This window comes from Mytilus trossulus, chromosome 10 (assembly GCF_036588685.1).
Source record: "Mytilus trossulus isolate FHL-02 chromosome 10, PNRI_Mtr1.1.1.hap1, whole genome shotgun sequence".
Taxonomy (NCBI): Eukaryota; Metazoa; Mollusca; class Bivalvia; order Mytilida; family Mytilidae; genus Mytilus; species Mytilus trossulus.
In genome coordinates this window covers 33,252,375-33,265,257 of record NC_086382.1, presented here as the reverse complement: position 1 = coordinate 33,265,257, position 12,883 = coordinate 33,252,375, and the positions used below count along the sequence as shown (strand labels likewise).

Here is a 12,883-nt window from a genome sequence, read left to right as displayed (position 1 = left end):
CCAACCAAGTGCATTTTAGATATGAATGCATTATTGGTGAGTTAAATGTTATACGCAATAATAGCCTTACACTTGAACTGACATTTCAATTAACTGCATGTCGACTACATTTTTCCGTATCAAACATGAAAACATCAAAATGAAAGAATCTCTTAAAATGCATTCTATTTTTGCACTGGTAAAAATATTGCAATTAAATTTTGGGATGAGATCTGCATATCTTTTTTCATTACCTTGTAGTAATACAATTCATGATACAGTCAGGTTAAGCTAATATTCTCAATTAATATATCTCGTATCTTTACAGAAGACAAAATTATAGATTTTTGTGCAATGTCTATGCAAACAGAAGCAGAATCTGTCTACTTGCAATTTACTCCTTCTGGAAACAGGCACAAGAAAAGAGATTGCCACTGCTCTGCTTCCACATCATCGGGAGGTTTAGAAATACATGCGTTAGATATTCGTTTTCCAATGGATTACACAGGCATATGTGGAATAAATCAAAAATCATATTTACAGTTTGATTCAGGAAATCAGACCATAAAGTGTCATGACAGGCAACTAATTGGTGGTTATACTAACATATATAACACCTCTAATCAAAACGTGGACATTCTGCTTCATTTAGACGGAGAACCACAGTCTGTCTGGATTGGTATTACAGGTAATTATATTTTGTGTTATCATTTACAATCACACTTGAAATGTATTGCATTGAATTTGAATTATATCATCTAAAACTATAATTTGAATGATTGTCATTAATTATGTACCATGCACTTGCAAATAGTTTATGCACACTCGGCTGTAGTAGCACCAAACAAAATGATTATCTTGTTAAGGGCTTCCTTTATCGTTTCCGTTAATAAGGTTATTTTGTACAATAATGCATAAGTGATTCAATTTGAATATTGTATATTCCTATGGCTTTATAGCAACATTTTAAGAATCTGATTGAAACAGACATCAGAAGCTGAAAAAACTTTTTAAAAAAACACCAAAATTGCCAAAAAAGATGATATTTTCATAAATTGTACAAAGGCTAAATTTTGAAATATTGTTCTATAGAGCTATGAATATGATTCCATCCACCTATATTGTACAATATTTGAACTGCAAAATATAAAAATTTATATATATAAACTTTAACTTGTTATCATTAACATTCTTTTTTATCCTACTTCTAAGCCACAACAGGAACAAAGGTCAATATTTCGTGCGAAAACATTCCACCAACAGAGTTTTTTTCTACTGAAGCAATCATTTCAAGTGAATATACTACCTTTGATGTAGAGACATCTATATCTGTAAAATTGACAAAGAATCAAGAAATAACAAAGAAACCACTCTACACAACTGATGAAAGGACAGCAAGAGTAATGAAAACACCATCCATTGGAATGGTCACAGCAACGGTGACACATTTGACCTCAGCGCATTCAACAGAACATTCATCTAATATTTCAGTTATTCCTCCTGTTTCACAAAACAAGCTGCAAGAGAAAAACACAAAAGGTAATATCGTCTAAATGCTGTCGAAAAATCAGTTTGCAAGTGTAAATGTAAATTCATTGGTGATAGCTATGGAATTAAATGTGCATTAAAAATCTTTAAATCCGACTCGTAGATGGTTGTCGTATTAATCAAATTCATATATGATTCTCTAGAGTTGAATTGTGTTGCTAGTTGATATTTATAGTTTTTTTTCGTACCCATACTAGTCACAGTAGTCATTTTGGTGCCCTTCATTGTTTGCTGTTTGTTTTGAGCCAATGTTCCTTGTTGAATGTTATTTTTTTAACTTGATTGTTAACTTTTTATACATTGTGACTTGACTCATAAAAACTCATACCACATCTTTTTATTTTTATGAAATGATAACTTTCAGACTGGTTGTTAATATGAGGTTTAGCAACACGAAGAAGCATTTTAAAACCTTTCAGATTGTTGAGTCCTGACTGCTCCTTAAGAAAGTCTGCTGCTCAGTTTCACAATAAATAACTTTCCATGAAACTAGTATACATTGATAGGGGATTAATTAAAGATTAAAAAAAGCCAACAAAAATTAGGGGTCAATGTGCTTGTTTTTGAGTTATTAGCCGTTGAAATTTTGGCGGGAAAATGTTCTCTCTTGACTTTTCATAGATTTATCATTGACCAGTTAAAGTTCTAAAAAACTAACAAAAAATTAATAAAAATTTATAAAACTTTTACAAATGGCTTATAATTATACATGGAAAAGATTTATAAAAAGAAATATGGGGGTTCATGGGGAAAAAAAATTAAGGCATTGAAATGGATAAAACCAGAGGATTTCGAAAATCTGACAAAAACTCCAAAACATGACAAGCAAACATCCTTAACTTAGTATGGACTTCAGATTTTGGATTTCTTTGATTCAAACGTCACTTATGAGTCTTTTGTAGACGAAAAACGCGTATCTTTGATACGTCTTTTATCAAATACTTATTTCAATTATATATATTAAATTCCAGATCTATAACATTTTGAAAATAAGGTTATTTGAAAAGTATTTCGCCTCTCGGTTGCACTTAAATATAGCTGATCTCAAACCAAGTCTCTTTTTTGGGAGATCTAGAATATTCATAGAAAATTAATTTAGTTTACATAGTGGTTCCGTGTTATGCTCTCTGGGTTCCATCTCATAGATACATAACTTGGGAATATTACCAGTAAATATACATGTGCATATTGTTTACATTGAAGTCTTTGGTAACCCTTCATTCGAGGTAGGTGTAGTTAAGAAAATTAGTTTTAGTTTAAACTCTGAAACGGTCAGGGCATATACACGTTGAAAATTATGCCCCACAGCCCTATATTTTGATCTTTGAAAAAAAATGTAGTACATATGAACTTTAAATGCTAGGATGAGATTTTTTCAAAACTCACAATTCTAGTGAATAAAGATAATGGTCGAATAAACTCCGCCACGAACGCGGTTCGAAATCAGAATTTGAACATTAAAGTAACAGGTTAGCGAGTACTTTGATTTCGTGTAAATATGTACATGATGTATATGCATTTAATTTTATTGAAAAACTGATTTATCATTTATAAAGCAAGAATGTCAACTGAAAAATCTTCCTTTGGTGTAATGACATCTAAACCTTTGATATCGTCAAAGAATGCAGAAAAAACGAAGGGACCAACGTTAGAAACACGTTTGACTTCAGCGCAGTCAAAAAAACATTTATCAACCATTTCAGTCAATCCACAAAAAACGCTGCCAGACAAAAAAACGACAGGTAATATTGACGTTAATGGGATGAAAATTAATTTGAGAAAAAAATAATTTAGATATAATGTTGAAAAAGATTATTAAGTATAACAATACAATAAACATTTCCAATATGCAACTTTCATATATTTACATACTAGTATACAAGAAAAAAAATCAAACATGAACACTGGAGCGAGACAGCATTAACGTGTGATGTGATGGAACTAGATTATTAAAACAAAACGTACAGTCTCTATATCAGCTATGAATGAAATATCGGTGCTTTTATAAGTGGTATTACTAAAAGGGTACTGTGACAACTGTAACAGAAAAAAGTAAAATCATAAAAATACGGAACTCTGAGGAAAATCCAATTAGAAATAATCACATGGCAACATCAATTGACAAAACACATAAAAAAACGAATGGACTAGATGTAGTAAAAACTGCATTAAGTTTATATAAAAATTATTGAATGGTCCTAAATATTTTTATTACCCAAGTTGTAGGGTTTTTTTCGCGATTTCATTGTAGGAGAACAGTGATATATCCCGTTAAATTTTCAATGAAATGTGAATTTCCACTAAGTGTTCTCCTTGTTAAAGAAAAGAGTAAAAATATACCAGAGGGACCTAAGTCGAAAATAAACTTAAAACGCCTTCAAACAAAACAACAAAGACAAACAACAGTTAACAAAACATAACTTGAAAAACTAACGTTTGAGCTTCAAAAACCCGACTAAAAACATTGAAAAACAAATTCGATATATTTGTTAGTATCTCAGTACAGTACGTACCAACGTCAAATGTCTAGATTAGCATTAACGCACAGTAAATCGTATTCCGACATAGTATAGTTATTGATAATTATCCTAGAATAAATTAACGCATAAGGATCAGACAAGTCTATATAAAACAGGCAATTTTGTTTACCTTGTACTGTTTTAATCGTTTTCTTTGTCAGATGTTAGAGCTTTCACAAATTGCTTCATGGTAGAGGTAAATTCCCTAGAAAGGTATACTGTAGGTTTGAGATTGATTTATGATTTGCTATGTTTCGTTTTTGTATTAACATTGAGTATGATTTTGATTATAGATCAACCGATAGATCCAGCAATTATAGTTCTAGCACTTACAAGTTTCTTGACATTTGTCCTTGTCGTCATTGGCTTTGTTATTGGCAGATCCAGATATGTCAAGAGCAGGTATGAAAAAACTCATTTTTTATAATGATAATTTATGATGATAAAACGTATCAATACATCCATTGTCAAGTTTGTATGAACGAATTTAGATAAACTCCAATTAAGGAAATAAATATATGCTATTACAATAATTTTAATCCGTTTAATTATTTTATGTTTCACTTGATAATGCAAACGTGAATATCATTCAATGTCACTTTAGATCATCAGTTAGTAATTATTTGTCAGATTAGAAAATCTAATTCGAATGTGTAACTACTAGTATATATATGATTTATAATTCTTTAAATTATATTTCCTGGTATTTACTTTACTTGCATGATACTCTTTCCTGTTGCAAAATATAAAATATATATTACATTTGTACCAGTGTATTTTCGGATTCGTCAATTCGAGATAGTTACAGTATCGAGATTGGATAAATCCGATAATTTACTAGTAACTATACAAGAACAAGTTTATCTTATGATCTAAAATATTTCATTTTGGATAAACAAAAATCCCTTTCGAGGGCTTTCAACATTCCATATTTCTATGTTATAGAAATATCACCTAACTGTTATCAATTTCTCTAACACCTTTTATAACTTTTTGATTCATATTGAAAGCTGATAAAGGGTTTACACAATATACGATGTACCCAGAAAAAAAGGTTCAGAAAGGGTTTAATTGCTAAGGAATTAGAGACTAATCGAAATAATTACACTTTAATAGTATTTACCAAACTTAACGTGGCCTTTGTTAGTCTTGTATTATTTTAATTTTAGTTTCTTGTGTACAATTTGGAAATTAGTATGGCGTTCATTATCACTGAACTAGTATATATGTGTTTAGGGGCCAATTGAAGGACGCCTCCGGGTGCGGTAATTTTTCGCTACATTGAAGACCTGTTGGTGACCTTCTGCTGTTGTTTTTTTATTTGGTCGGGTTGTTGTCTCTTTGACACATTCCCCATTTCCATTCTCAATTTTATTAACAAATAGTCTTCAAGAGACCAAATTAACTTAATGATGTTATGATGAATGCAGGGTATTTAATCACATTTGATGGTATAAAAGTGTAAAGTCTTAGAAGCAGACTTCTTACAATAAGATATACAGTATATCTTTTGATATGAGTAGTTAAATACTTTATTGAATTCTTCCTCATTTACATTTTCCCATATATGGATGATTTCTTTCTGAATATATCTTCTTCCATTGGTTTACAAATAATCATAACTTCCACAAGACACGTGTTTGTACCGTTTGATTTCAAACATAATCCAATTGACAAATAAATGATGTCTTAAAATAACAAAATTACCGAGCTCCGAGGATTTTAATTCAAAACGGAAAGTCCATAACCAAATGGCAAAATCAAAAGATCAAACACATCGTACAAATGGATAACAACTGCCATTTTCCGGTCTTAGTACAGGCATTTGCTTATGTAGAATAGTTATGTAACATAGTTAGTTGTAAATAAAATGTGCATTTCATGTTTTTCAGACTTCATAGAAAACATTGCAATACTAATCAAGAAGAGATACAACTAGACAAAAAAGAGACTGGTGTAAATATAAAACAAAACGTGCATCATGTGTGCAAGGATGACGCAATTTGATAACTTACATCGTTTGCCTTGGAGTAAGGGGCAGTGATTTCTTATGTGTAAGCTTAATGACTCTGTGAAGTTCTTTGTTATCTTATTATAATGTTTCTCCTATTTTTTTGTAAATTAACTGTGTTTTGTTCAAATTCGATTGATTATTTCTTGGTGGGAAAATGGTGGAAATGCAAGAATATACAAACAAATCACAAGGAACAATTGTCTGCCAAAACGTGAAACTACGGGTCCAACAGGGAGACCGATTACATTTACTGATTTGACCTTCTACGTGTCATTAGCAGATCGATAGAGTACAATAATTTAAACCATAACGTTGTCTGTGTTACTTTATCTTTTGGTAAGAAAAAACGGCAATGCATTGTGGTCTTTTAAAACAATAATTCATGCAATTGGTATCAATGTAACAGGAGACACAAAAGTAAGGCAAAACCATTGAAGATTATACGGCATCAACGTATGCTTATATTTGCGAAATGATAGCTACAAGTACTAATAGAGATTTCCAATAAAATGACATACGTACTTAACTCGACGTACGCACGTAACGGGACCAGTTATTGCTAACAAATTAATTTTGTTAAATGCGTACCTCAAGTTTTGACTAAGTATTCATAAACTATGAAACCCATTCATAATAAATTTAATCGATATCAAGTATTTCTAAGATGATGAAAAACGAAAGAAATCATGATTTTTAAATATCACGTGATTATTGAGGTTCCCGTCTTAACCTCACTGTCAGAAGACCACGTATATATACGTAAATTTACCTCTCATACGATTCATTTGAGAAGTCTTTCATGGTTTTGTCCATGGCTTTGTTTTTCCGATATACTTTGTATAATTTAATGAACCTTTTATTATTTGTTATTTGTATTGCTTTTGTTTATCGTTATCAGATTGGTGTACCTTCATCTTTTTTTTAAATGTTTTATAGTATTCAATTCCGTGGGTATGTATTATAATATAGATTATTTAAGCAATTTCAGAAAACAAAAATGAACTCAAAGTGTTAATCAGAATGGGTCTCTGTTAAAGTTGGCAACTGGGATTGCGTCCTTTTTTATTCAGCATCATTTCAAACGTTCTCTTCTTCTGCAGTTTTTCTATCTTTTTTTTTCAACAGGGAAAACGTACGTCAACGGGAAGAGTATATTTAAAAAAGATACAGGTCTTGTACTTCTTTTAATCTTGATAGTTAAGATACACTTTTCTTTCGAATGAAATTCAATGAACATTAAAAAAAATGTATATATTGTAATTTATTATAATGTATGAAAATAAATGTGTACACCAATTCGTTATATATATTGTAATTTGGAATGTGTACTTGATTAGCAACTGATGACTGATAATCTGCACATAAACATTGAACATTGTGGATAGTAAACTATCAATTCATAGAACATGGTAATTTGCTAAAACAAAAACCTGTCCCCAAGTATCTCTGATTAAAAGTGGATGAGAATGCTAATTTACATACTTGTTGCATTTTTACGAATGCATCTCTATTCTACATAGTTTTTTTTATAAATATCCAAGTTAAAGCAAATAGAGATCATAGAAGTATGTTTATTAAATGATCAATAAAAAACAGTAAGAAAAGGAATGACTCGTAAGACTGAAACGAAGCATAAAACAGATATTTCTAGTATTTCCAAATAAACTCCATGTACTGGTCTGATAGTTTCACACTATCTTAAAAACAACTACAACTAATGAATAAAGAATTATCAATATAAACCAAACTTGTTTTCGCGGATACTTCATTTCGCGTTTTACCCTTTCTAGTCCACTTTGCGGCTATTTAAATTTTCAAATTTATAGGATGTAGGAAAGATCCAATTTTTACATCATCCGCGGTTTTTTTTTCCTCTCGAAATTCACGAAAAGAAATCGCTCATGAATATTAGATGGTTTACAGTATCCAGTTTATAATATTGATCAATCATGTCGTACGTTTACACCATGGTCTAAGTATAAATGCGTCCGTCTCAAGTCGGGAGCCTGTTGTCAGTGCGTATCGTTTGTTGTTGTGTATTCGTTCATTTTTTTAACATTAATTTGGCCGTTAATTTTCTCGTTTTAGTTTTTTACATTTGCCATTGTGTGACCTCTTATAGTTGACTTTGCGGTATACATGTGCTAGGCTATGCTCATTGTTGAAAGGCGTACGGTGGCGTATAGTTTTCTGTGTCATTTTGTCTCTTTTGAAGTGTTGTCTCATTGGCAATCATACTACACCTTGTTTTTTGTACATTGTCATAAAAAAATCATAGAAAGTCTGGAAAAGCAAGACCTTTTATCATGTCAAAGACCATGGTTTAATATAAAGTTTGAAATGTTATTCCATTAAAAAATCATGACGTACTTTGTGCTCGCAAATTCATGTAGCTAGGCGGAGCTTAAACTATGGTTTAATCTGATAATTTTCATGTTAAACCATTATTTAAACTCCGCATATTTGTTACGACTCTATGTGACTGACTGACTTATTTTCAAAAAATTGACTGGATAGATTTTCTCGTGCACGTCCTAAGCAGGGAGATAGAACGACACTCCCACTGGTTTTTTAATTGATTAAAAATCAACAGGCCACTTTTGAATGATGTTACAAAACATATACACCAAGCCTTACTCGTGAACACATTTAAACGAACTCATCCTGCGGATTCGTCGTTTAAATATGTTAACTCGTAAATAGCGTGGTATATATAATACTTGGTTCATGCCTGTCATAAGCGTTTTTCGTAAATTGTTTTTTGTTATGGATTTTGCCGTTATAAATTTTTCTCAATTCAATGTTTCGCATTTTCATGTCGGAACTTAAAACACCGAATATACGATATAGGTTATCTAATTGTTGAAGGCAAAAAATAGCCTAAGATTCATTACATCCAATTCATTAGTTATCTCATTTGCAATCCTACCACATATTCTTACTTTAATATTGTAAATGAATAAAACTATAACGGCAAAACATATATATAATATCTATATATAGAGACATGCAATAACAGATGTTTGGTTACTATGTATACAATTGTGTAGAAATGTGTATATTTTAGTTACTAGAACCGGATCAGCAGAGTAAAAAGTAAAGACATCTGTTTTTTAAACCGGAGTTTAATCGAAATAACATGTTATCAAATGTTTCACCACGAGGTGCGTTGGTACAAACAGGATGGAAGAAACACATAGTCGGTGACGATGTCTGGAAAACATTATAAACTAGCTGGAAATTTTTCAAAAGGGAATCATATGATTGCTGCATTCGGGACAAGAATTGAAAAAGATTCATTACATTATAATTTTACTAAATTGCAGATAATGTAAAAAGCTATGTGCCCCGATCTCTTCTGTGTCAATGAGTTAGCGATAACGTCATCGATATGCAAGGTCGATACAAGATTTAAACATTTCATGGCCATGTAAAAATAAAACGAGCTGATTTTCGATGCACTGGAATATAGTTGGTTGTCATAACTTGGTTAAATTAATGAAACTTCTGATGTATGAAGTCGAAGCTTGACTTTGATATGTGTAACTCATAGGTTGCTGCTCTAAGTGTCACAAATTACCACGAAAATGTCTAATTGTCCTAATTCTACTCTTGTCCGCTTATCCATGATTTTGACACCAAAAGCATTGTCTATGTGATATTTTATTTCTTTTAATTGGCAACTAGACGGGTGCAACATATGGAGTATGATCTGCTTTAACATCCGTAGGACATATATAGACCACAATATTTTTGGTAGTGTTCGTGTTGATTTATCCATGGTTTTTTTTTTAAAGAAAAGATAGACGAGACTGTAAACGGTCAACACAACACCAATATTGCTATACGAAAAAGCACAAAGATCAACACTTCTTACTTTTAACAGACAAACAAAATGAAGACAACTTAGAGTAAATTGATAATTGTGGGTATGCAACATAAAATAAGGTTGATCTGTTGTATGCCTAACTCAGAGATGTCCAATGACTTAGTTTACTTTTTCAATAACCGGTGTGTCCCATCATATCCATTTTTCATAAACACTTACAAGAAAAGATAAATCCCGTTTGAATGGTTTTACACTAGTAATTTTGAGGCCCTTTATAACTTGTTTTTCGGTGTGAGTCAAGGCTCCGTGTTGAAGGCCGTACATTGACCTGTAATGGTTTAACTTTTTTTTTAAATTGTTATTTGGATAGAGAGTTGCTCATTGGTACTCACACCACATCTTCCTATATCTATCTAAATTGTGATGAAAATTCTCGTCATTTTGGTTGAAAGATAAAGATCTTACATGTTCTGGTGCAGAAACATAAACGGGAAGCTTAATACAAAAATTTATGATAAAAGAGTTGATTTTTCATTCCCTATTGTTAATTATCCATTTTAAGATGGTGACGTTCCCTTGTCACCATCTTATGGTGTTTATATATCTCAACTTGTACGATTCGATCGTGTATGTAACAACGTATTAGATTTTAGCGAGAGAAATTTATGTATTACTGAAAAATTATTACACCAGGGTTTTCGATATCACAAACTGGTCAAAACATTTACTAAATTTTATCACCGGTATAAGGAAATAATTCGTAAATATAACTCAACATGCAGACATCTTATACGTTCAGGTATTTCACATCCAATTTTTATGGAAATATTCTTTATAAAGCACAAAAATGTCAGTATTCTCCTCAGAAACTAACAAAACCTTTAAATAGACTTATTAGAAGGGGATATAGTTACGACACTGTTGTCAGGTCATTAAAGATTGCATATTTTGGCTTTAATATTGATTCACTGATAGGGTCTTTGCATCGGAACTAAACACATTTATTTCTAAAAAACAGTTGTTGGCATGACACGGGTTATGTTCTTCTCATATATTTTATGATAGTATGATACTAAACCCCTAATGGAAGGGATTGTGCCTGATATTCATATGATGAAGACATAATCTTTCAATCAGTTTAATTGAGGTCTGGTGCTGGCATGTCAGTTAACTGCTAGTATTCTGTTGTTATTTATGTATTATTGTCATTTTATTTATTTTCTTTTGTTACATCTTTTGACATCGGACTCGGACTTCTCTTGAACTGAATTTTAATGTGCGTATTGTTATTCTTTTACTTTTCTACATTGGCTAGAGGTATAGGGGGGAGGGTTGAGATCTCATAAACATGTTTAATCCCGCCGCAATTTTGCGCCTGTCCCAAGTCAGGAGCCTCTGGCCTTTGTTAGTCTTGTATGATTTTAAATTTTAGTTTCTTGTGTATAATTCGGAGTTTAGTATGACGTCCATTATCACTGTACTATTATGCATATTTTTAGGGGCCATCAATCAATAAATGTGTAATAATAGAATCACAATCAATAGTGTCAATATTCATTATCTGTCATGTGACAATTTTAACCACAGTAGTGACGGAACAATAAATGTATTACATATAAGACATGTTTTAAATTTATAAACAGGTAATCTAGTTTTCACTGTTTTGTTTAGTATTGATCAATTTGTGTGTAATATTAGAATCACATTTAACATTTGCAATTTTCGTTATCTGTCATGTGACAGTTTTTACCACCTACAGTAGTGACGAAACACCTATGGTTTTACATGTGTTCTTTTTTAAAAGAGGGACGAAAGACACCAAAGGGACAGTCAAACTCGTAAATCTAAAACAAACTGACAACGTCATGGCTAAAAATGAAAAAGACAAACAGAAAAACAATAGTACACATGACACAACATAGAAAACTAAAGAATAAACAACACGAACCCCACCAAAAACTAGGGGTGATCTCAGGTGCTCCGGAAGGGTAAGCAGATCCTGCTCCACATGCGGCACCCGTCGTGTTGCTTATGTGATTACAAATCCGGTAAATAGTCTAATTCGGTAGGTCAAATTCATGAAAGGGAAGGGGATTGTAGTTACGACGTAAGGAACATATCCGATATCATTTGTGAAACGGTTATTCCATAACGGTCAACCAACTCGTGATGGCGTCCGTAAAATTTAAAGTGATTTCCACATTTTACAAACGATTTCCACATATCAATAAAAGATATCGACACGTAATTGGTTGACTATTACTGTAAATAGAGTCATAGTAGATATTAGGTCAGGATAATATGTCCCGAGATAACCTTAAATAAAAAGAAAATAAATATGTTAGTGAATATAAAATATCTAAATCATCCTTTAAAGGATCCTGTGTTTGTTATACATCTTATTTACCAATTGCGACTGCAAAGGCTTAACTTGAAATGGGAACCTTTTTCAAATGTGGCATTACAAACTTGGCACTTTTTGTGCTGTTTTTGTGTCCTTTCAGCATTCATTCAGGTAAATATTTTCATACTTCAAAGCGATAGTTTTTACATGTTGTATATGTACTTTCTTTTTAACTCATCAGTACATTGTAAAAAGGAAATCAGTATTTGTATTAATCATAAAAATTGAATTGTATTTTAGCAAAATGACAGGTTGGTCATTTTTTTTAACAAATGCTGTACTTTCTATCCTATACAAAACCAGACAGGAGACACAAATGGTTCAGTCGAAAGTGATATGTCCAACCATGTCAGTTTACACCGCCACCAACATTTAAAAACACTTCATACGAATCTGCACGAACCCATACGACAAAATATTCCGAATAAAGTTCGAAAAAAACAAAAAGAAGCATGTTGGTTTTCGTATTTTGTGTATTATCAGTATGTTCAGCGGTTATATTTGATAACATGGATGCCAGTGGTATTGATGGAGGAAGCGAGGTTCCTGCAGAGAACGTCTGACATTCGTAAGCTAAACTGTAATTTCTT

The 12,883-nt window shown here is 31.8% G+C and overlaps 1 protein-coding gene across 1 annotated transcript; it reads left to right on the top strand.

Moving 5' to 3' along the window:
* The first annotated feature begins 333 nt into the window (after positions 1 to 333).
* Positions 334 to 6,053, top strand: LOC134687838 (uncharacterized). The gene is made up of 5 exons (XM_063548297.1): positions 334 to 667; positions 1,192 to 1,518; positions 3,084 to 3,269; positions 4,340 to 4,448; positions 5,939 to 6,053. Exons 1-5 carry the CDS (start codon positions 334 to 336, stop codon positions 6,051 to 6,053), a joined length of 1,071 nt encoding a protein of 356 aa, XP_063404367.1.
* Positions 6,054 to 12,883: the final 6,830 nt, after the last annotated feature.

Coding starts and splice junctions, on each gene's coding strand:
- LOC134687838 (XM_063548297.1), top strand. CDS start 334: ATGTCTATGCAAACAGAAGCAGAATCTGTCTACTTGCAATTTACTCCT. Junction 668..1,191: donor TGTCTGGATTGGTATTACAG/GTAATTATATTT, acceptor CCTACTTCTAAG/CCACAACAGGAACAAAGGTC. Junction 3,270..4,339: donor GCCAGACAAAAAAACGACAG/GTAATATTGACG, acceptor TTTTGATTATAG/ATCAACCGATAGATCCAGCA.